Raw genomic sequence first — 26,252 nt, forward strand, 5'->3', positions numbered from 1 at the left:
TTGTGACTACACTCTCATTTGATGCTTACATTTTAACATTCAAACGGGAATTCTATACAAGTTAGATGAACACATAAAAGACAGGAGATTATTTTTCATTAAATTAACCCATTGTAGCAAAAATGTCTTCATTATACAGAGATCTGCTTGTTTAAATTCATAATAAAATATTCACATCCTGTTCTGAAACTCTCTGTCATACTAAAATGGAGGCTATTATTCGCGCACCGACCTCTTTTTATTGTCTGTTTTGATTTGACTCACTGGTGTGGTGGGTTAATGAGGGCCTGTGAGTGCAGTTAAGCGTTGTAATGAGGCCCCTGCCCCACTCTGTCTCGCTGGGCCACAATAAGTCTGTCACCCCAGCCTTTGGCTTCTGTGCTGTCGGTGCCGAAGGGTCCTGGTGGAAATTGGGGGGCTCCGCGCCCTCTCCACTGAAGTGCCCGTCACTTTGGATTAGGCGACGAGAGCTCCCCGTCAGAGGGAGCTGTGAAAAGAACTCAACTCTTGCTCGCCCCCAGTCCACATTCCCACTTTGCCCCGTCACCCTGCGCCCTGCTCATTCCCAGGATGTGGGGTTGGAGTTTTTGTGGCGCTTTGCTACAGGGCTGGGGTCACGGGCACCAGGAGCCCATAATTGCATCTGGTTTGTGAGGCTTGGAGGTTACATAAACATCATGTCACCCCAAATTATCTCAGGCAGCTCTGTGCCTCCCTCTTACATCGGAAATGAGATGGAGAAAAAACCAGAGTGTATGAAATTTTGTATACAAGCATATATGTTAATCAGCCCCTTAGTACGCTTGCTCTGGGCCAGAGGCTGAAGCATTTCATGAAAGCAACAAATAAATAAGTAAATTTAAAGTGAGTGGCGTGAAAGTGTGTATCATTCCTAATGTGGATGGCTGCCTCCTCAGCTATGACTTGTTGGTGTGAAGGGTGGTAGGGGGGAGGAAGTGTGAGCAAAACTTCTCACTCTCCATACCCAATCAAGCACCCACCACACTCTATTACCCACAGGGCTTTTCCTCCCACTCTGTAGGTGGTTGGCGACAGTTCCTCTCTGATAAAGGACGTGATTGCCCTGGAAAGTGCAGCACTTGATTACACACTATAATGTCACACAAAAGCAAATTCTGGGCTGAATTCCGTTTGAGCTTGTTTTATAAGCATATGACTAATTCCCCAAAACTTGTATTGTGTGAAATAGGCAGAAGCCTTGAAATGTGCCTGTAAGCCTGTTTTTTTACTTTTGTTTTGTTTTTTATAATAGAGTCATGCTTAAGCCATCTACACTGACTTTGCACTGTCTCTAAATGTTACTCTTATGTGACATTAAATGAGCAGAGAGAGTGAGATGGCGAGTTGTGAATATGATGCTTTATGTCACAGACTCAGGTTGAAAACCAGAAGTTGTGTGTTTCTAGGTATTACAGTGATTGTGTCTGACAGATTACTGTGTGGTGATACAAAACCAGTATATACTGTATTTATAAATATATTACTGCATTGATTCATTACAGACATCTGTCTTCGGTTTCGCCTTATAGTGATAATTTTAGAATATTTACATGTAGAGTTGAAAAATATAGCAATTGAAACTAAAATAGCAATGAACGGCAAAATTGAAAGGAACAAAGGCCAACAATAAATGAAATTTTGTTTGTTTTTTCAAAGCCTGATATACAGTAGACATATACAACTATTCAAAAGTTTGGGGTCACCCAGATAATTTCATGTTTTCCATGAACACTCACTAAGCATCAATTAGCCTTATTTCTAAGTGACCCCAAACTTTTGAACAGTAGTGTATATACTACACACACACACATATATATATATATATATATATATATATATATATATATATATATATATATATATATATATATATATATATATATATATATACACAATATAGTCCTTAATTTTTCTGAATTGTAGTTTCTGTATTCATTGCATAGTTCTGCCATTGAAATTACTCCCCAACAAATGTACTCCTATCTGACTTTGCCAAAAAAGTACAGTTCTTTTTAGGAAATTGCTTTGTCTTGGTCCCAATTATTTCCCCTTTAACATATAAATCTATAAGAACGTGTCACACATACATAGATGCTCTTTTAAAGAATGTACGGATGAGATCAGGAAGCCAGCGGCATACTAACCCTATGTTCATTTTAACTTAAAACTTATGATTTTTAGACTTTAACCAAATTATTAACTGTATTTTTAAATACATTATGTTCATATGTGATGTGATGAAAAGGCTGCAGATGCCACACAAACCCAATCCCTGTTCCCTACAATTGGCAGTTATTCAGGTGATTATTTCAGTCCAGTGTTTGGGTTAAGCAGTTAATTTATTGTATCACACAAACAGACACAGACTTATTTTTTTTTATTAAAACTCCACAGAGTTCTAATCTCTTAAAAAGATCACCCTTTTGTGTGGCGATGCTGTGAGGATGTTTTTTTCCCCCCCTAATTGTCGTTCTGTTTGTAGTACAGAATATTTGTAATGAGACCTACAACAGGTGTGCATCATCAGGCCCACAAAGCAGTGACCTATTGAGCACTCAGGTTATAAAAGGAGCAAATTCAATTTTTGCCGATGCACTCAGGAGTGTGCATGTCTGCTCAAAGGTAATTAGCTCTAAATTGTTAGAGTAATAGTAAATTAGTTTGTCTGTGATTTTGTGTACTTTGGGGCCTTTGACTCCTGGTGAATTGAGTAAATTTCGGTAAAAAAGAAGGTTCCAGTAAGATGAAGCTAAAAGATGAAAGGACAGTCTATAGGAAATGGGGACTGCAGACGAGATGACAGTCTGCTGCCTTTCTGCAGGCATTTATGTGATGTGGCAGCAGTTCTGTTCTGCAGTTTAGAGAGACCTGTGGAGAGTAATGCTTTGAAACATTTACATATTACCTCTGGTATGTGAAAGCATCAGATTTGAGCTGCAATAATTAATCAAACAAATGATCTGATTTTTGTCAGCTAATAAGTTAACTGCCAGCTCTTTCTAATCTATTTTGCTGGACTTTTTCCGGCTTTATTGACAGACAGCAGTGAGAGAGAGACAGGAAGGTGGGGAGAAGAATGGGAGAAGAATCTGCAGCAAAGGGCCGTGAGCTGGATTAGAACCCATGACCGCTGCATCAGGGACTGTAGCCGCTGTTTTTGGGTCACTGCCTAACCTGTTGAGCTACAGGGGCTCCCATAATCTATTTATTGATTTGAGGATTTTTTTTTTTTTTTTTTTTTAAAAGAAAAACTATGTAAATTCTCAGATTTCAGCTTCTTAAATGTGACAGTTTTCAGTTTTTTCCTCCACCTATGAAAGTAAACAGAACCTTTCTTGGTTGTGGACAAAACAAGGCATTTGTCACCCTGAGTAGTGGAAAGCGCTGATCAGCATTTGTCACTATTTTCTGACATTTTATACACCAAACTTACTGATTAATCAAGAAAATAAACAGTCCATTAATTGAGAATCGAAATTATCATTGGTTATGTAGAAAACACATTTATTTTGGGAGTGTAATTATGCACATTATCTATTCAATGTGCAGAAACAAGACACATTATCATCAGTGTCCGTTTCTCAAATTCAGTTTAAATTAACATTTCAGTCGGATTAATACACTTCAAATTGTCTTTTTTGAGTTGTTTTTGTTATTTATTGATCTTTTAATAATAAATATATTTGCTCGAGGATGGTACTTCTGTACACTTTTGATGCACTTCATTTGAGTATTGCTGGTTGATAATTGTTACGTGCAGTCCTTTACCAAATTATATTATTTCAGAGGACAAATTTACCAATTCATATATCCTTCTCATATCCTCTTTGTCCTTTTATTTTCTCTCCGGCCTTCCCAAGTTCTCTCTATCCCCTTAGCTGGCTCATTATTGTATGAGATGAAAGTTGTGGCTGAAACCACGATGCCACCGTGAAGTTTAATCAAATATTTCTGACAACACAGACGATATGATTTTGTCCTTCATAGCGCTATTCTACCGTGTGTGTTTTTTTTCACACAATTTGAGACACATGGCTGGACATACAAGTTACAAACACAACCCAGAACACATTGTACACGCTTGAGAAAATGCACATATTGCACACACGTCAGTGTTTGATTTCAGGTCAGATCAGCCAAGCCAGTGCTTAAGCTGTCAATAATGTCTAAAAGGCATGGTTCTGGTTAAGGACAGCTTAGATGGAAATAGTGTAGTCATTGCTATGTGTCATTTATGATTTTCTGAAGGCTATGTGCAGTTATTGGACTCCAGCAAGACTGTTGCTTAAAATTATGAAGACACAAACAAACAAATAATAGCGAAGAATGCAACTGCCAGTTATTTGCTAGCTTGCTATAGAGCTGCTGTATCATCAGTTTCAGCACATTGAATAGAGAGGATGTCCTGAATTCAGCATTGCACAGCAGATAAATTAGATATCCATATACTCCGTGTATTGGCCATATTGCACTCTATAGCAGGTTTGGTGTATTAGATTCCAGAGGACATATTTGTTTAGGCATTTCATTAACTCAAGGTTAGATGCCACTAATGCTATCGAGAAGCGAAGAGGCCGAATTGGTTTCTTATCAGGTGAAGTGGCTGATTGTGGAAGTGAACCACACTACTCAGGAGGTGGGGTGGGAGGGGGTGTAATCAAGTGTAGCCTTTTCATATGGTCAAGGGAAGATTTATGACTTAATTATTGTCCAAATTGCCCAGGTCCAATGTAACCAGGCTACCAGGAACTTTTGCTGCTCCACTGGGCCATGGTGTGAAAAGCACTGGTGCAGAGCCAGGTGGGACTGCCAGAAAGCCAGTACAACAGCAAGCCAAATGTGGCCACTACACTGTTGACTTAAGGACGATGACACTGAATTTTTTTTTTTTTAAAGGACAGATTCTGTTTGGTCCAGTGTCATCAAAATGAAGTAGGTGCAGTTTTAGTAAATAACGCTCCAGGAAATAAGAATGAATGTCAACTCCCTCACTACTGTGCATGAAGTCATTGGCATAGCAAAGATGATTGTGTCAAGGGATAGATTTTACCTATAGTAGAAAAATATGTAAGATTTTTTAGCGTAGAGCAACAATAACAGCCAAACCAGACTGCTATGTTATCAGCAACACTCAGCCTTAAATACACGAGCGCTTGAGATGCAAGCTGAAAGATACAGAGACTGATAGACGGGGAGTGAGATGGGGACCACCAGTGTACATGGCGTGCTGGGTGACAGTGACAGAAGGTGTTAAGAAGGGCACATATGGTGGGTGCCAGTGTAGGTCAGCCAGACAGACAGACAGGAGGCCTCAGCATGCACCTGGAGCTCAGCACTGACAGAGCCTTGAGAGAGGGCTGCTCTGGCAGTCAGCCAGCCAGCCACACATACGCAGCATTCATGGTACTGTTGATACCGAGCAACCTGTTCACGAAGACGGATTCAGACAAGCGCTACAGCAGAGAGAGAGAGAGAGTGAGATCAGTTTAGATATAAAGAGTGTGGTAAGCAGTCTGCAGGGTTGACAGCGAGGTTCATCAGATGACTTTAAATAACCTATGCATGCAATATACACTATATTGCCAAAAGTATTCGCTCACCCATCCAAATAATCAGAATCAGGTGTTCCAATCACTTCCATGGCCACAGGTGTATAAAATCAAGCACCTAGGCATGCAGACTGCTTTTAAAAACATTTGTGAAAGAATGGGTCGCTCTCAGGAGCTCAGTGAATTCCAGCGTGGAACTGTGATAGGATGCCACCTGTGCAACAAATCCAGTCGTGACATTTCCTCACTCCTAAATATTCCACAGTCAACTGTCAGCTGTATTATAACAAAGTGGAAGTGTGTGGGAACGACAGCAACTCAGCCACCAAGTGGTAGGCCATGTAAACTGACGGAGTGGGGTCAGTGGATGCTGAGGTGCATAGTGCCAAGAGGTGGCCAACTTTCTGCAGAGTCAATCGCTACAGACCTTCAAACTTCATGTGGCCTTCAGATTAGCTCTAGAACAGTGCTTCAGCAGAGAGCTTCATGGAATGGGTTTCCATGGCCGAGCAGCTGCATCCAAGCCATACATCACCAAGTGCAATGCAAAGCGTGGGATGCGGTGGTGTAAAGCACACCACCACTGGACTCTAGAGCAGTGGAGACGCATTCTCTGGATTGATGAATCGCGCTTCTCCATCTGGCAATCTGATGGACCAGTCTGGGTTTGGAGGTTGCCAGGAGAACCATACTTGTCGGACTGCATTGTGCCAAGTGTAAAGTTTGGTGGAGGGGGGATTATGGTGTGGGGTTGTTTTTCAGGGGCTGGGCTTGGCCCCTTAGTTCCAGTGAAAGGAACTCTGAATGCTTCAGCATACCAAGACATTTTGGACAATTCCATGCTCCCAACTTTGTGGGAACAGTTTGGAGCTGGCCCCTTCCTCTTCCAACATGACTGTGCACCAGTGCACAAAGCAAGGTCCATAAAGACATGGATGACAGAGTCTGGTGTGGATGAACTTGACTGGCCTGCACAGAGTTCTGACCTCAACCTGATAGAACACCTTTGGGATGAATTAGAGTGGAGACTGAGAGCCAGGCCTTCTCATCCAACATCAGTGTGACCTCACAAATGCGCTTCTGGAAGAATGGTCAAAAATTCCCATAAACACACTCCTAAACCTTGTGGACAGCCTTCCCAGAAGAGTTGAAGCTGTTATAGCTGCAAAGGGTGGACCGACGTCATATTGAACCCTATGGATTAGGAATGGGATGTCACTTTCATATGCGAGTCATGCAGGTGAGCGAATACTTTTGGCAATATAGTGTAGATCTAATTATGACTTTCCCAGAAGAGAATTAGCACATGGATTGTCAAAATTAGTTAACTAATTGATCTTGTTCATTAATCTTTCAATAGCCGTGTGCTTTTTTTCTCTCTTGGTACATTATATGGATCTCTTTCTTTAGGACGTGATCTGCAGGTTGACGTCTGTGCAGGGAGGAGAAGTGGAAACTGCACATCGGTTGCATATAAATCTAGGTGAAAAGGCTGCGATCCTTTGGCCTGGTGGACTGTAAAACTGAACATAATGCGAATGCACAATTAATTATTGTTGAGTGCATTAGCTGTATACTGAAATGCCTAAATAACGGGCCACGCTAATGCAGTCATTTATTTACTCTTTACACCAACAGGCAAGATGTTGATGATAATTAAAGAAAGATAATAAATAAAGGTTGTAAAGCAAAAAGGGTCCATGACCCAATCAGCACTGTGTTTTTGAATTTATTCATTTTTCTATAAACTTTATGAAGTTTACTTCCTTAATTAAGCAAATGGACATGTGATAAAACAATAGCACTCCACTCCTCTGTCTCGTTTTTGCTTTCTCCTTGGTATCCTTTTCTTTTTCACTTGAGCGTGTTTGTGAAATGCGCTCCCATTCCCGTTGACATATACATTAAGCATTCCTCTGAAGGCAGATGCAAAACAGAGTTGTCATTGTCTGAGCGACTGTCTTACCCACTGTCTGGAGTTTCTGGTTTGAACACGACAAGCTGCTTCCTCCTGCTCCTACTCACATGTCACTAATACATCTCATTTTTTTATGTCGCTTTGATCGCTCAAATAAATCTTACTGAGCATGCCATCTCCGTTCCAACATCATCCTCTTGAGGGTTTTATAGATAAATTGGGGTCAGGAACTTTATAAGCAGAGATGATCTTTTATAATCCTTACTATTGTGTGCCAGTCGTTGCAGTAGCCTCATACTGTGTAGATAAGAATTACTTCAACGTTAAGCCAAAATCATCACTGTTCATTGACATAGAACTGGAACAGATGTACTATATGTCATTTCCATATCTGTCACTGGCACTGTTTGTGTTAGAAGATTTTTACTTTAGAGCTGTTAAGTGGTAACAATTGGAAATGATGGAACTTAACTTCTCTTATATGTTAATTTTAGTTGTATGTGGGTGAGCTTGAATCAGGACATTGCTTAAATAATTGGCAGTTTCACATTTCTCCAGAGATCTCTGATTTGGAGAATCCAACACCAACTGTTGCTATTACGTTTTAGATCTGCCTTTTCTCATTCTTGTTCATTTTGGTCCACTGGATATTGTGAGGAGTCAACCACGAGAATCCATGAGAAACTATGTTATTATTCTGCTTTTTTTTCCTCTTTACCAATGCAGCTATTAACTTGATAAATCAAAATATTTTTTATTTTTCACTTAAGAAAAAGAGAAAAATGAGAAAAAGAAGGCTGTAGCCCACAATCGCCTTTCAGACACTGTAGAATATTGACATGCATCCTGCAGTTTGTGGAGTTTTTCTCCCTGCAGATTCCAGTTTGGAAGTTGTTTAAATGCAGAAAAGCAGCTTGCTGACTGAACAGAGCCCAGTTTCCCCCAGAGCTGTGTGAGTCAAAACCTTCATTCCACATCCCTGTGGCGGACACCTCCAACATTGTGTCTGTTCTGCCTGAATCGGCCCGGAGAGACTGGAGGCCACAGCAGCACTGTGGACGTTAAATTGTAGTGTTTCTAACAATTGAAATTGCTCTTCTGGTCAGACTGAGGTTCTGTGGAGATACATTGCTAATAATTTAAGATGGCATATGGAGAATTTACAAAGTCAATTTTAGAAAATGTTCTTAAGAAACTCAAAGAATTCGAAAGCACAGCATTTGAGACTTGGTCAGTGATGGAATGATAAACTCTTGATATTATTTTTTATTGTTGAGTGTTATTTCCATTGTTTTTCACAGTCTGTTAACTTTTATAAAGACTGAGGCAGTCATTTATTGCAGTGAGTGTTCTTATTAGATCTACCAGTAGAGAATCATCAAAATACCATACAGTTTTTTTTGACTATATAAATGTATCCCCTTTATATATTATATATGCAGTATTGTCTTCACATGAACTACTTTGAGGGGCATTTCCTCCAACAGCATATTTGCCAGGTTGACTGAGTTTTAAACCTTAACCTCTGTAAGCATCTGAAAACTCATCAAACCCCTGAAGTGCCTATTTTAGAATTAGCTTATGGTGTGTATATGAGTGTATTATAGCCCTCAATCTTTTCCAGTGCAGATGGTTTAAAGCTTGATGAACTAAAGTCTCACTTTTGTAGCTTTACTGCACTGGAAAATCTTTATAGATGTAAAACCCACAATCCTTTGCAGCTGGGGAAACAGGGCAGACTGCCAGCATGCTAAAAGTACATGCAAATATGGGCCTCTCCCTTTAAGACATCTCGACGTGCCGCTCATAAATGGACGGCAGTCGGAGAGAGTGGAGCAGTGGCAGCCTGTATGGTAGGCTGCCTGGTAGAGGACCAGCTGGTTTGGGCCCTTTGGGAGAGATTGCTCTGCGGGGAAACTGATTTTTACAATGAAAAGGAAAAGGGATTTACGAGCCCTGACCTGTTCTTGCTACCTCCCCCATCTTCCCCAAATCATAGCGTTGCTCTCTGTACCAGAACGTCTAATCAAATCAGAGCCACATGGTTGCAGACACAGTGGGATGTAAGAAAGATGCAGATAAAAGGCCTCAAACATATACTTTCTCAGAAGCATATGATTCATGCGCCAGCAGATGTTGGAGATTTTTCACCTTTTTTTCTATGCTGCACTGTTGTGAAGAGCTACAGAGAAAAGTATCGAATTGTCAGGTGGTGTTATGTGTCAACTGCAGGAAATAAAAGATTCTTTGAGTGATAGCGATTTTTCCACCTCTGCTCTGCCAAACATGACTCCATATAACACTTAACCATGGATTGTGGAGCACTGTAAGACCCCTTCATTCCTGAAGGTTTGTCCAGTGAGTGTTTTGAACATGAGAGCTTATAACAACAGCCTCCTCTGCTGCCATTCATATACAGTAGTCCCACTTTATTAGTCTTGCTTAATGAAGATAGATAGATAGATAGATAGATAGATAGATAGATAGATAGATAGATAGATAGATAGATAGATAGATAGATAGATAGATAGATAGGCAGGCAGGCAGGCAGGCAGGCAGGCAGGCAGGCAGGCAGGCAGGCAGGCAGGCAGGCAGACAGACAGACAGACAGACAGAGACAGACAGACAGATAGATAGATTAAACAGACAGACAGACAGACAGACAGATAGATAGATAGATTAAACCTTTATTGATCCCACAGCGGGGAAATTTACAATGTAACAGCAGCAGCAAATAGAACAGAATAGAAAGGAGAGCAGCACACAATGCAGACAGTGCATAGATATAAATATTTTCTCCTTCTAGAAGAAAAAATACAATACAGTATTTACAGCAACATTCTTATGAAATGGAAGATGCCCATCATGTTCACAGCGGTGCTCATTAATAGAGACCAAACAGTAGAATTCCAGGACTCCTAAACAAGGAGATGTTCAAAGAAAGGGCAGAAAAGCCTGCCAAATGAGTGCAGTATAATAAAGGATTTTGGAGATGCAGATTAATTGGATGGATGAAAGCCTCGCTTCTGTATGTGTGTTAGTAGAATAATGCCCCATTAAATTGGCTTGGATTTAAATGAGTGGAAATATTCCCGTAAACTCCATCTGTAATTGATTAGGGAAGTCGCAAGGTGTTCAAACATAACAGTCAGACATCTATTAGAGATGCTGAGCAAAACAAAGTCTTTGTATTCTCTGTTGCTGGGCCAAGGCCAGAATGCCATGCTAGAATAGACTCCAAAGCAGCGCCTTTCATATCAGATCCCAGGCCGAGTAATAATGTGGGGTCTGAAACCCAATTCGCTGACAACAGCTGGAGCCTCCCATCGTCTCACAATTAAGCAACGTGATATTCCCACGTCAGGCCCCAGCATAGTCATGATTTGATTTGATTGTCACTGGGAGCTATTTACAGGTGTGGGTGTATCTGAAAAATAAAACAAAATTAAAAGTTAAACACTATCTGTTCACGGTTTTGTTAAAAATACACTCTTATACAACCGAAATCAATGACCATAGCGATGCATTCCAAGCTTTGGTTTGGACAAAAGACACATTCATGTCACCAACGTATTAGATCAGCTGTGATTAAGACTAGCGGTCCTCCGTCCACGCTCTCACTCCTCTGTGGTATATGGGAAACTCATAAAGTGCCCCAGTTAGTTTCCACCATTTATCTTTCCAATTCAACCATCTAATTTAATTATATGAACTTACAGTCCATGTCTTTGTCATTATAACCGCTTCATTAGTTTTAAGAACATGAATAGAGCATTCATTGAGAAAACCTATAAATAAGGCGTCCAGTGTAGCTCACCCACTTCGAAGAAATTGATCGTACGTGACATAGAATTGGCTGGCTTCATACAAATGACAGGGGAACTTTCTCACATCTCTGTTTTTAATTTCTAATTGTCTTTAATGGGATATAATCCACATGATTTAAAAGTAATTATTGTAACAACAAAGAAAATGGCTTGAAACAACTACAACATGTATTTAGCGGCATAACTCGGTGAATGATGTTTACACAATGGAAACCAAGTATTTACTCAACCCTTTAAATTATAGATGAAGTTGTGGAAAAAACGACCTTGGTAAAGTTGAAGATTTGGAGTACAATGGAGACTTGTAGATTTGAAATACATAAATTAGACGTACGAAAATGGTTTTCATATGTGGATCAGTGCTGTAGGCCATGCTGCAATGAAACGTTCACTTGGCATCCCACTACATTCCACAGTCAATTGGTGGAACGTCAGCTTAGCTTGAAATGCGTGTACTGAATTGACTTGAAATACAAGGCACAGCTGGATTTACATTTACAATATATTTATGTTTTCTCTACAAGCATAATATTTCAACACTTCGTGTTTTTACTCATTTCTTTCCTCAAACAGTCATGTCTTCCTTTCCAGTTCCACCCCTCCTTATCGGTTTCTTGAACCCAGACATGGCGACTGCCACTCTGACTGTCTGGAAGTTGTCCTTTAACAGAAGAAAACCACAGTGTTCTCCTCCAACAGGTTTTCATGCTGGCATGTGTCCATCCTCTGTACATGAATACATGAGCTGCCTTTGTTTCTGCGGCCCTGTATCAGGTTACTAGGCATGGCTGTGCCGTGTGTTTAATGGAAATGCTATGCAGGAAAAGGCCATGTGGCAGTGTTGAATATATGTACATCCGTAATGGGATACTCGTGAGTTCCCCTTAGAGTAACTGTTTGCCTTATTAGGCTGTCGTCTTGTGACTGCAAACAAACTGGTGAGTACTTTGAGATGGAAAAGATTCCTGAGACCGGTGTCCTGACTGGGTACTGTATACATTACTGTACCTCTGGCTCCAGGAGAGGGGCATGATGTAGGTGCATTGCAGAGGTCGCAGGCCGTCATAGTGTAAGTGCTTTGCTGGGATGAAATGCAGATCCTTAATTTATTATCTTCTGGCAGCAGCACATGAGGACACACTCAGTCCCTTGATCATCACTGTTTATATGAGGCATCATAATTTGTTGCATCAGATGGATGCTTCTGTTTTGGTCAGAGGACATGCAAGCCTTGGCTGATTAGCTAATGAGAATGAGTAAGGTTATAAAATGGACTTTTTATTATTAGCTCTGAGTCACTGTGGTCGCTTGGATGCTATATTTCCCCCCGATGGAAGTTGAAAAGATGTGTGTACCTCATACTCCGCTGTAAGCTTTTACTTAACACGGACTGCAGATACATAACTAACGCATATAGAATATGTAAAAACCACAGACATGCAGCCTCACGGTCTTAGATTATAGAGGCGTGGCAGTCGTAGTTTTCCAGTCAGTGGATTTTCCATATAGAACGCGTGCCGGTGGAGGGACTTCCGACTTTATTGCTGGGACTCAGGGGAGCCACTGTGTTGCTGGCTGAGCGCTGTGTGCGAGCAGCACGGGCCTGTAGGGGATGAGCTAGGGGCTTGGTATCCATAAATCTTGCCTAGCACCCCTCCTTCTCTGACACCTCCACCCACCCAACCCTTTCACACATAGAGGCTCACTCATTGAGGCCTGCAGGCCTTGCCAGGCTTGCCAGACAGAGCTTTTTATCTTCAGATTCTCTTAGCTTTACACTGACCCACAGCACCCTGAACTAATCATAATGGCTGTTGGACGACTTTAGGTGATCACGCCCCTCTCTGACCTGACAAAATTTTAGGTCAGTTGGCTATGTGAGACTATAGTAGACCACCCATGATGTAACAAGTCATTTAGTCTACTACTGAGCCCAATATGTGAATAAAATCAAACAGTGGGGTCAAGTTATTTTACTTGTTTTAGCGCAAAAAAACACAACCTTCACAAAACGTTTTCACAAAAGAATCTAATATTTCATAAAAATAGTCCATAACAAGCATTTAGAATTGAATATTTAAGCCAAGTATAATATTAAAAGTAGATGTGGCACATTTGTGATGGCCTTAAATGGCTAATGACAGGCCATTGTCTTTTTGGTGATTTACTGTTAAAGGATGACGCCAATGTTTAGAAATATTTTCCAAATAATGTTAGAGACAAATTATTATGCAACATTCTGCAAAAATCAACTTGCATCTAAGAATGAATGACAATCCTTTGTGGTCAGCGGTTGCTTTTTAAATACTGGAAAGTGTTGGAAATGACTGAAAACATGCAATTTGGCCTATGCCAAAAACACTGCAATTTCAATTTTCATGTCATTTACAAGGAAATAAGCACGAACTAAATGCAATTAAAATGTAGAGGGAGGAAAAACGCAGAACAATAGGGATGATGTGTACCCCTTTTGAGTCTCTTGTGATTTATGCCGATTGTTTGGTTTTTATGGCTGACAAAGTGTGCATCTGTCTGTAATACAAGGTGGTCTGGTGATTTTAAAATGATTTATTTGCAGGAGGCGTTCTGTTATCAACAATATGACAAGCATAAATTAATCCCATCAAAGTCACAGTTGATACTGGGAAATCCCAAGAGGCAGCTTCTGTGGTTTATCCAGTGTTGTGACTTGCCAGCTTGCAATGCATGTCTAGCCGTGAAATGCTCTAATAGGAGGCTGCAGTATATTACATAGATTTTATGGCCTTACACCTTTGCAGAACCCAGTGTTTGGCTGTGAGATTAAAGATGCTGTAAAATTCTCTGAGCATGACTGTGAAGTTGGTGGCAATTGATTTGCTCCATAGTTAACTCACTGTTTCTTCTGTGTCTTCGCAGCTCCATCCACTGTATCTATAATGCACCAGGTCAGCCGTACTGTGGACAGCATCACCCTCTCCTGGTCCCAGCCTGACCAGCCCAATGGAGTCATCCTGGACTATGAACTGCAGTATTATGAAAAGGTATAATCCATCACATTCATTCAAGCAATTGGATACATTGTTTGTACAAGCCCTACTGATCTGTATGAAATCCATTTCTTCCTCTTCCTATCAAGCTAAATAAATCATGAGCGAGTGGTAGAAAAAATTACTCTTTTGTTTAGTTGTATATGGAAATTCAGAATATCTCCTCGCGCTTGTTTGCGTAGCGGTAGATCCTCGGAGGCATGTAGACGGAGCTTCTGAACATTGCTGAGAACTTCTGCTTATTCTCTTTCAATTACAATCACGGTCAGTCACTGGGAAAGGAAACCACACTCGGCCCTGCAGCAGGGCCACTGGGGATTGATGCGCAGAGACTTGTGGTTGAAACAATGGTACGCTGACTGCTGTAAAAATAGGTTTTGAGGGGCAAGCTCCTCCGAATCAGCATACTTTCTCACAAGAACGCTTCCAGTCCGAAAATTTGCATTGATTCGAGCACAAAGATCTCTTAAAAGCATGTAGTCGTTGGTAGGCATGACGAGACAAAAACACACACGTATGTACATGTGTGCACACGGGCGCATATACACAGCATTTGTCAGGCTTTCGTCTACATGCCAAGCCATTCCGCTTATGAGTATCATTCCCTTTTCTGACACTGCTGGAGAGAGCTGTCAAAACAATTGTCCTGGCCCCCGCTGTGGCTCAGAAGTGTGCGCTGAGCAGTGTGTTGAAGGGAGCAGCTAAAAGAGTCTCCGTCTCTGCTCTCAAAACTGTCAGCATTCTGCAGAGGAGATGGCAGTGAAACACAGCTCTGATGATCAGAAGGCATGGCTCAGAGACGCTGCCTGACCTGAAACTGCCACCAGATCTACCTTCTTAACTGCAGCTGCTGGATGTTTGCCACTTTCCGTCCTGCTTCTTTATCGCACATAATGTTTTTTGTGTTAGCAAATTATTCATGCTACATCTATTGAGGTTACTTTTAATGTTTTGTAAAATAAATGTAGAGATGGTAGGCATGTAATATGATTGTTTTTGTACTGCTTCATCTCCTGATATGTCTGGTATGGTTTGAAGCAACATTGTGGGATGCATTCTCATGAACCACTAGCAGGTTCTTGGCGGTTTTTGCTCCTGTCACATTTTAGCTCACTGTGAACTCAGTCTCACTGCAATATAAAGTCCTGCACCCCTGTGTGAACAGCACAACCATGGCTACAGATAAGAGAAAACTCAAAAATGTCTTCTATTCAGTATGACAGTTTCAATGCCGTAAATCATGTAATAAGAAAAAAGGGACATTGGGGGGGGGGGGGGGGGGGGGGGGTGTCTTTTTATTTGATGTATTTATTTCACAAAAACATGTTAAAAACCTGGAATCCACATGTACAACATTCTTCCAAGTCTCCACATATGTTCTCAATATTGGAGAAAAAAGTGATTGCACTCTTTGCTGTAAATATTTAACTATCTGCATTTGAAATTTGTTTACATACTTGTCTCCAATCTGCTCTGTGTAAACACAGCCTGCAGTTCAGCCCAATTCAGCTGATTAGTCCCTGAATTTTTATCACGCAACTGTTGGTTGCATCTGAGTCACTAATATCTTCTTGGTTGCATTGAGAAACAGATAATTTTTTGTTTTTTTATAGAATCTGTTGCAAACTGTATATTTTTGGTGAATTTTTGAATGGCACAAACTAAAAGTCACACCTGAGAAGTTTAAAATAAAGTCCAACGACTGATTCTGTTTTTTTGGTTTTCAGGCTTTGATCCTTTGAGCTATTGTGACTCAAAGGGTTAAAATTATAGAACATAATCACCTTCCAATGTCGAGATCAAAAACTCTGAGCTTTGTTGAGTTGTTTTTTCTATCCTCTGTGTTTGGACTAGGAATAGTGTGCCTTCTGATGCTGTTGAATCATTAGAATACTGTAAAATAACTTGTAATTTACTCAATATAGCATTTTTTAACTGTTACCCTTTGCAGTTAAACTGTAATTACTAATGTGCTCATATTTGACATGTTGTTTGTTCTCCCAGGACCAATCAGAATATAACTCCACTACCATCAGGAGCCAGACCAACACAGTGGTCATTCGTGGTCTCAAGCCAGGAAGCATCTACGTGTTCCAGGTCCGGGCCCGCACCGTAGCTGGCTTTGGACGCTACAGTGGCAAACTGTACTTCCAGACCATGACTGAGGGTGAGAATTCAGCCCATGTTCACCAGAGCACGCAGAGTTGTTATCACCTCTCATGCGTGGCCCATCGACACACCATGTAGTATAATATGGATTCAGACAGCTGCGGGAAAGAGAGGGAAGCATGTTGTGGAGTAAACAATACAAGCATTCCAAAATCAGATTGGTGTGGCTTGAAATAATATTATTTTCATCACATCTTTTTCCGTTTTAGGAAGAATCCCAAACATCATATAATCATTTCATTAACCATATTTAACCCTTAAGATTACCTTTCTTTATGTGTTTCACAAATGTTCCTCATTCAAAGAAGCAGTCCTTGTAAAATAATGAGTTTTTGACATTTTCCACCATAGGTCTTTGAGTCAAGGATGAGGTTAAAGTTGTTTTATCTTAGTAATATGACATGACTAAGAGAAGAAGGAACATTCTGCAAACATCAGTCAAGTAGGTTAATGTTAGAGCCAGGCCCGGGTTTTCCCCTCTGAATATCTCATTTCCTCCAGCCTGCAGAGCCCAGGGCCATCATTAGCCTGAACTCTGACACAAACATCCGTGATGCTGCCACACGCACACATCTAGCGCTGAAGATACATCAAACTGACTCACAACTGTAAATATTATCTAAACAGGGGCAAGGGATATATATAAGACTTTTCACTGACATGATTACCTGCTATGCCACAAGAAAAGCCCTGATTCATTTAGTTTAAAGCCAATAATACATTTTCTGTGATGATTACCGCTCGGGAATGCTTCAAGAAATTGAAAGTGAAGGGGAAAATGGACCAGAAAGTGAAAATGAAGACTTCTTGGAAAGTAATGAAAAAAATTAATAAGATACAGGTTCTGTACCATAAATTGTGTTTTTGAAATTACATGGATTTTGACAGATGTAAAAGCACAGATAAAACCTTTTTCTTGAATATTTTGGCAGCTGTATCTTAAAATTTAATGCTAATCTGCTTCAAATTTTTAAAGAATACAAATGTAGAAGGACATCAAGAAAGCAGCAGTTCTCAGTAGAGTTTCATCAAGACTCAATAATTCAGGACATTTTTTGCTTTCAGTTACTTTACTCTCTTTATTTATGGCAAAATCAAAATACCTTGAAAAGAGAACTCCTAATTGTTGTGCGTCAAAAAATTTGTTATATCTACTAGAAAATATATTACATTGTATAATAAACCATTTGTTAAATGTCATCTTGGTCATTCAATGCAACATTTATCACTTCTAGAAGCAGGTGAAACTCTGGGGAACTCACTAACCCATGTATCTGGCCAATATCACAAAGTTGTGTATTATTTGCATGTGCTCAAGAGAAGAATTTGGCTCTGGCTCTGTGTGCCCATTCAGTAGCTGGTTCCACATTCTTGGCTGCCTGATCAGGCTGGGTCTCACCCAAACATGCTCTCTCTCCTCACTTCACACACTTTCTGCCAGATGATTTGTCCATATCTGCGGCATCTGAGCACATTCAGTGTGCTTTGGAAAATGGTCCATGCAGCCGGTCGAGATGCCAAGATGCTCATTGGTTCACCCAGCCGTATGTCTGTCTGTCACCCATTGCTCCCTCCATATGTGGTGGCTCAGATGCTTCCCCATATGTTACAGCTTGTGACTGTGCGTGTGCGTGCGTGCGTGGCGTTGTGTTTATCCATGCGTTTCTTCTTTCTATAGCGGAATACAACACCAGCATTCAGGAGAAGCTGCCTCTCATCATTGGCTCGGCAGCTGCTGGGTTGGTGTTCCTCATTGCTGTGGTCGTCATCATTATCGTCTGTAACCGGTGAGTCAGTCCTGTCGCAGTCTTACTAAAATCCTTATCTGAACTCACTTGCAAAATGGAGGTTTTTCCTTTTTAGTTGTTGTGTTACATTAAGCCGGGGAACAATGAGGTCCATTGACTTCATAAATGTGAGTTGCAGTTGTGTAGTATAGCGTGGATTTAGACAGCTGCAGGAAAGAGAAGGAAGCATAACAATGCATGTACTCTAAAATCAGATTAGCATAAACATAAATGTGAGTAGGAGAGATAAAAACATGTGGGTTCAAATATGTTCATTATTAATAAATTCCAGTCTTCTCAGTGCAGAAATAATATATAAGTCAATTTCTCTCAAATTACAGCTCTGTAAATGCTTCTGTTCACTGGGGAGAGATGAGATGAATTTCTAAACATACATATATTCCCCTCATATATTTTCTTTTATTAGTCGGTAGAAAGCCTATTTTGCAAACAGTGTATAGCTATCTTGGTGTATCGCACAGGGCATTGAAGAATAGACCCACTAAAAGAAAGTGACTGAGAATTTTGGGAACTGTTATAAATGGAGTGTAAAATGACATCAAAAAGCAGATGTGGTGAATTGATATGCTTGAAAACTTGCTCCATACAGAACATTGTATATCTGTCCTGCCTCAATTCCTAGTCCAATATCAATACTCTCTGTTTCTTTTTTTTTTTTTTATCTCTGTAAGTTTAAGGTAATATGAAGCCTGAGACTGAGTCAGTGGCAGAAACCGTGAATTGTACAATGACACTGACAAACAGCTGTATTGAAGGTGGATTGGTTACACCAGGCTGAAATCTGATCTACTTACATAGTATTAACTCACTACTACATACTTGATTTTTGATTGTTTTTTGTTGCCGCTGTTTGTGATTGGGAAATTGTGCCTGAGAGAAATGTGTCCTGTCTTGTTCAAAACTCTTAATCATGCCCAGACTCACGCTGGCTCATTGTCTTTTGTGCAGTCCCTGTGATGGAACTGAACGAGACCACAATGCATCACGCAGCCCGTTTAAAGTCTATGCAGAAGAAAAATGATGATGCTTATCCACAAAGTATTTAAAAATGCGCACTCCTCCTTATCGTATGCAGTTGAAATAAAAAGCCAAACTGTAAAAAGCCTTTTGAAATCATTTTGGAGCAAGTAGTTTCAAAAGAAAAGTAAAGATATCTTTGTGTAGGATGCATGCATGGCTTGATGTCTTTTTTCAGTGCAGCCAAAGAGAAAAAAAGCTTTCTACCTACTCAGTCCTGGCTCTGTTGGTATGTCTTCAGTGTAGGTACACCTGGGGGTGTTTGATCAGTGTTTCTCCACCTCCCTGCTCCCTATCTTTGAACCAGAGCTAGAGTTCTTTGTCTTTCCCCCAGGAGGCGTGGCTTTGACAGGGCTGATTCAGAATACACAGACAAACTGCAGCACTACACCAGCGGCCACAGTGAGTAAACCCACCACTCCTCTCTGCTCGGTTCCTCCTTCGGCACCAGACACACCTGTCTCCATGACTACCATGTCACATAGTCATCTCCATGGCTATCATTCAGCCCTCTGCTTGCCTCACACACCTGTCTCCATGGCTACCGCCTTGCATTCTGGTGTCCTTGGCTGCACAGCACCGCTTTTTTTGCCTGTCCCCCACTTACCAATAATCTTGCCTGTTGTTTGACTGTGTTTACTCAGAATCTGGATTTACCCACATCAAAACCAGTCTTCAAGAGGATGTTCTGTGCATCACATTTCATAGTTAACTAAATCCATTGTGCTGAAAATAGGTCAGTCTTCGCTCACGTTAAGGCCATTAGCATGCTAATGCACATGAGTCATTTGCCATTGTTAAAAAATTCAAAAGACTTGGTGAATGAATGGAATTACTCAATGATTTTCTTTCTTCATACAGTACAGTAGCGTAGAGCTTAAATGACAATAATGCTGAGATAAATCTGTGAGGGAAAGCTGAGAAGTAATTTCTCCATGGCTCCAGCTAATCTGTCTTACTGCTGCCTGATTTGAAAAACACAGATCTATTTCTGTCCCAAGTTTATGACCACATCTTAATTTGTGTATTTGATGGTGTAATTAGCATCCTGCTCCATCCATTTTTTCCCCGTAAATCCCACTCTAAAGGTGATTGCTTTTTCAATAGAATCCAATCATGCTGTGCAAAGAAGTGCAGTTTGCGACTCGGTGAAAAGTGTGCCAGTAAAACGCTCGGGTGTTTCACAGCTATTAACAGCAGAGGCCAATGTGTTTTGTGTGCACCCTGTCCTCACACCAGTCACAGTTCAGGCTTCTGCCCTTGTTTTTGGTGGTCTTTGCCATCGCAGGAAGGTGGTCTGCTGAACAGCGCTTCAGCTTGGGAAGAGATTGTAGGGTTTTAGTTATGGGGGGGCTATGCCTGGTGAGATCCTCTCCATCTGTTCATCTCTGCAGCATGTTTCTCCAGCGTAGTGTGCCAGGTTTTGAGGCAGTGTGCATGCTCGTCTAGCTCTGCTGCAGCTCAGGCATGAGTTCAGTATCCATTCAAATAGCCTGCGGCCTGATGTGGAGGTATGAGCCGAATAATCGGATTTAAAACTCGGGACACTTAAGTCCCTGAACACTTAAAGGCCACCTTAAGCCAATTTACCTTGCATCAGGGCTTAGGATAGCCAATTTATTTCTTGGAGTGGAGCTGAGCGATGCTGATATAGGGCCCGGGTTTCTCTCCTGAGTGTTAATGTTATGACTCACAGGAGATGATATATAGATATATATATATATATATATATATATATATATATATATATATATATATATATATATATATATATATTTATATATATATAAAAACCCACGTTATCACAGTTAAGAGGACTGGAGATACCATGTCCTTGCTGGCTGAATAGTTATTCACAGTGGCCATGAGGCACTAGTCATAACCACCATTTGTAACCCTCTACCTCCTCCATCTTTCAACCTTCACAGCCTGAATGTCAAGAAATCAAATAATTGTACAGGAATGTGTGATTGAAAAGTGAATTGATTGTTAATGCGCCTGACTACATTTCACTGTCAAGCCCACAGGAGTGTAAGCATGACCACAGGAATCAAATATTATAGTGGCTCTTTCCTTTTTTACAAGTGACTCCAGGAATGAAGATTTATATTGATCCGTTCACATATGAGGACCCCAACGAGGCTGTGAGGGAGTTTGCCAAGGAGATTGATATATCCTGTGTGAAGATTGAACAGGTCATTGGTGCAGGTAATGGAAAAATCTGACTGAAACGTGAATGGAATCTAGCTCTATAGAATAGCTTGGTTGGTAGCTGATTACTAAATAGAAGTAGATGCATCAAAGTTGCTTACTTTTAGTTGCTCATGTCACTCTTAGCTTGACAGAACTATTGCTTTTTGATCTCCACGTAACCTCTTTACAGGAGAGTTTGGGGAAGTGTGCAGCGGCAACCTAAAACTCCCGGGTAAAAGGGAAATGTTTGTGGCCATAAAAACTCTGAAGTCTGGATACACAGAGAAGCAGAGGCGGGACTTCCTGAGCGAGGCCAGCATCATGGGTCAGTTTGACCATCCTAACGTCATTCATCTGGAAGGAGTGGTCACCAAGAGCAGTCCTGTCATGATCATCACCGAGTTCATGGAGAATGGATCTCTGGACACCTTCCTCAGAGTGAGCAACCACATTTTTGTCTATTCATCTTGTGTCTGTGTCTCGTCTGTAAAAATTCTCATTGAGGTTTTTTTGGACCAGAAGTGCCATTTAATTTGCAATAATTGTCTACAAGTTGGGCTGCACAGTGGCTTGGTGGTTAGCACTTTCGCCTTGCAGCTAGAAGATCCCCTGTTTGTGTCCTGGCCTTCCCAGAGTCTTTCTGCATGGAGTTTGCATGTTCTCCATGTGCATGTGTGGGTTTTTCTGGGTACTCCGCCTTCCTCCTACAGTTTAAAAACATGCCGAGGTTAATTGGTAACTCTAGATTGTCCATAGGTGTGAATGCGGGTGTGATTGCCTTCACCCTAAGTCAGCTGGGGTAGACTCCATTCCCCTTGTCATCCTAATGAGGATTAAGCAGGGTATATATGATGGATGGATGGATGTCTACAAATTTAACTCATTTATGGTCTGCATAGTATTAAATGATATATAACTATACCATTTTGCAAAAATAGTCAAGTATAATAATGATATTCCAAGGTAGTCTTAAATGTGATGTTGACAGTTGCATATTTGGCCATATATTAGTGACTAGCGAAGAGAATCCTGGTAAGTCACGTCTAACTATGTTTGATCTCAGACTGACACCTATTGAAAACTGCTGAAAGATCCACACAGTACCTGCGTGCTCTAACAGTAGTACTAAATTCACAAACTGACAGGATGCGCTGCTTCACTGCTTTGAAGCTTGGAGATCTCGATTGAAGACTTTTCTTGTGACAAGCCTAAAAATTGATGCGATGATGTTAGTGTAATGAGAGCTTCAGACGACTCTGTCCAACAGTGCACTCGACAACTGCTGAGTGTTCTGCTGACTACCTGTCAAAAACTGAAAAGAGACAACCACCCCTGCTAGGCAAAGAGCATATTATTAATCAGAACACAAGCCAAGATTTTTTTAGCCATGATACCAATTCATAATATTAATGTTAAACACAACTGAGTAAATTTGCAGAAATGTAACAGCCTCCATTATTATAACACTATTGATTACAGTTTGTTATATTTAAACTTTCAAATTACAGATTTTTTCACATACGTAGAAATCTTTTGACATGAAACAATGAATCATTCATACTTGGTAGTTCTGAACTTTGGTTGTTCAGACACAAACAAGGCAAACAAGGTGTCACAAACTCACATACTCACTGTTGCACTCATATTTGTCAAATATTTCTACATAATCTCATGCACAGTTGACTTAGTTAAAGTGAAAATTATTCTCAAAATCTCATCTGTTTGGTATCTATCAATAGCTGCTTAAAAACATTCTCATCTACCACACTATACTCATACATATAATAAATATATTTACCACTAATGCCGATTTACTCTCTACAAGTCATTTTTTTCTGTCACACCGAACTACATAATAAAGGGAAAATCTAGACACAGACCAGGACCTTCTGGTGATCTTTGATGTCTCTTGTTTTGTATTCACTTATTCTCTTCCCCGTATCGCTGATTATGCTCAACTGTGTATGGATGCAAATAGCAGCCACATTATCCTCCCCCTACGTCAACAAGAAATATGCAGTGCTCACAAGTTCATTGGATTTTTAATTTTCATAATCTTACCAGAGAATTATATTACAGAGAACCGGCCATGCTCCCTCATTTACAACCCGCATAAATAATTCAAACATTTTGCAAGACTTAAAATGAGATGTCAGATGTTTAAAAATGAAGCTGGCTATGAGACGAAATGTCAGACAACCCTTCACCATCTGTCTTGAGATGTTAGCGAAATAATACAAACAAATCTTGGACTAATATATTTCTTGAATGCTTTCATCTACCCTAATTGCTCATTTTGCATTTTAGAATAAAAGAAAATGGCCTCATTTATGGAAACGAGGGATGTTAAATAAACCCAATAAAAGGGTTGTTTTCATGTAAACCTCTAATGATGGGGGGTGGGGGAACTTTCTCTTTAATGTGACACAGAGTTTGGAAGTATAAATAAGTACTATCAGAATGCTGTAGTAAAATTTAACTCAAGCCAGAGCCCTTCTTGAAGTAAAAACTAAAAGACTGTAAGGTCACTGTGGTACAAACAATAAATAATAAACAAGAAAAGCACTCAAAGAGCACAGTACTCCGCCAATCCTGCATTCATCATTTCCAATGAATAAGTCTGCAACAGTCGATTAGTAGTAATATCACAATCATGTGATTGTCAACAGGCAGCTGACATAGTGTTCACTGTTCCGCTTTCTCCCAGTGATATAGAAATTTTAACAAATCCATGGATCCAAACTATAAGCAGCATCACTGCCAGAATCTAATGAGGTGGTCCTTGTGTCATTTCGGATTTTCCCTGAAAATTTCATCTAAATCCGTTAATCTGTTTTTGAGTAATGTTGCGCACAGCCAAGATAGACAAACCAACGCTGATCGTCACATAACTCCGCCGTGTTCCTTGGCAGAGTAATAAGAACTATTTAATTATGTATGTATGTTATACACTGTATAATGACAATAAAGCACATTCTATGTAAAAAAAAAAAAATAAAAAAATACTGCAAATGAACAGTTTCTACACCTATAAATGACTTACACCAGTATAATTCCCTCTCTGGTAGTCAGTTTAAGCTTCCTGCTCTAAGACTACATCAAAACCAACCTCTAGGAAACAGACATGCAAGCTCCTGACACTGCACTGTTCAGCCTGGGTTCAGAGTCTTTATTAGCATTCTGCAGCCGAGCTCCGAGACACGAAGCATCAGCTCTTTGTGAAATTTGATCTCGTGGTGAAGGGTGTTTGTGTATATGTAGATGTTTGCTAAACATATTTGACAGCACATTGTATTCAAAACAACAGAGAACCTCTGCAGCACCTCACAGTGACAGTTGATGACAATAATTGCTGACAGTGTCAAAGCCTCTGAACATGGTTTGTGTCTTCTCTGAAGTGATTGCTGGGCGGTTGTTTAAAAATGGTCACTGCAGTCTGTTCTGAGCTGCTTGCTGAAGGATTGTCTCCCCTGCTGCCTCCTACAGGAAGGCCTGCGGGGTGTGTGGAGCAGGAATAGATTGATCAGAGCTGGGATTGCATCCGGAGCCAACTATGAGATGAGAAAGTTAAAAGAGTGAAAGTCAATCTTTGATGTAAAACATTATTTTCATATAAATCAGACTTTTATTCACATTCATAGTTCTTCCCCCCAGCTAACCTGACCCCAAAGACTTTGGAGGAATCTGTCCAATTAAATTATATGCGAACATAGCACTCCGATTAGGTGGCAATGTGTATTTGTGAGAAAGGTTTCATGAATAATGCATTCTGCTTAATTGCTGTGGTACATGAGGAAGAGCAGCTTGACGTGAGGAGAAGCATCCCCTCAGCTAATGAGCAGCAAAGCGTTTGAAAGAGAAATAGGCCAGAGGAATTTGGCTGTGCTCTGGGCCTTACTCGGCTGTCCTTCCAATCCCCTCTCTTAGCCTTTCTGTCTGTTCACACCGGGCCCCGAGCTTCCATGCTCAATTCTCTGGAATCCTCTGTTTTCCGGGCGTCGTGGTGGGTGGTGGGGAGAGTGCAGGTGTGCGCAGCTGGAGGCACAGCTGCACCACTGCTCCAGACACTCCCCATGCATGGGGTAAAGCCCTCACCAAACCGTGGAGAGGAACAGCTGTAGACAGCCAGCCAGGCCCAGCTTAGTCGTGCCCAGCCCTGCCAAGGCCAGTAGAGCCCAGCCCAAACCTTGCTGTTGGTATCCTGTAGGGCTGCTTCAGGGCAACTACGCTTTAAAGTAACTTTTCTATATTAAACATTAAACCTATGCAGATTTGATTCCAAATAGAATATCAAAATGAAATTATTATGCACTCAAGGTTACATTGTAATATGGAGTACATGGATGAAAAAATCTATTGCAATCAAATGTTACCAATTTTAAAAAATATGTCCACTACCATTCAAATGTTTGGAGTCACCCAGGATTTTATGTTTTCCATGAAACTCGCACTTTTATTTATGTGCTAAGATAATTGCACAAGGGTTTTTTAATCATCAATTCTTTTTAATCAATTCTAAATCAATCTTTATTGAAAAAATGCTTTTCTTTTAAAAAATAAGGACATTTCTAAGTGACACCAAACTTTTGAACGGTAGTGTATATATAAACATTTTATCTCAAATGTGTTTTAAGTGTGATTATAGCTTATTACAAAGTCTGACTGCATATTTTTTTTATTTGTTGAAGAACGACCCTATCCTTTGAGCCACAGTAGTTTTT

General features: G+C 40.5%; 1 protein-coding gene across 4 annotated transcripts in view; it reads left to right on the forward strand.

Moving 5' to 3' along the window:
- Positions 1-26,252, forward strand: part of ephb2b (eph receptor B2b) — a 136,395-nt gene that overhangs the window by 96,565 nt on the left and 13,578 nt on the right. Inside the window, exons 6-11 of one of the 4 annotated variants that reach the window (XM_023269817.3) lie at positions 14,214-14,338; positions 16,349-16,511; positions 18,192-18,300; positions 19,673-19,740; positions 21,424-21,546; positions 21,722-21,969. In XM_023269817.3, coding sequence (XP_023125585.1) covers positions 14,214-14,338; positions 16,349-16,511; positions 18,192-18,300; positions 19,673-19,740; positions 21,424-21,546; positions 21,722-21,969 — 836 coding nt within the window. The remainder of the gene's footprint in view (positions 1-14,213; positions 14,339-16,348; positions 16,512-18,191; positions 18,301-19,672; positions 19,741-21,423; positions 21,547-21,721; positions 21,970-26,252) is intronic. The other 3 variants (XM_035947937.2, XM_023269818.3, XM_023269819.3) reach the window with 3 other exon arrangements.

This window comes from Amphiprion ocellaris, chromosome 5 (assembly GCF_022539595.1).
Source record: "Amphiprion ocellaris isolate individual 3 ecotype Okinawa chromosome 5, ASM2253959v1, whole genome shotgun sequence".
Taxonomy (NCBI): Eukaryota; Metazoa; Chordata; class Actinopteri; family Pomacentridae; genus Amphiprion; species Amphiprion ocellaris.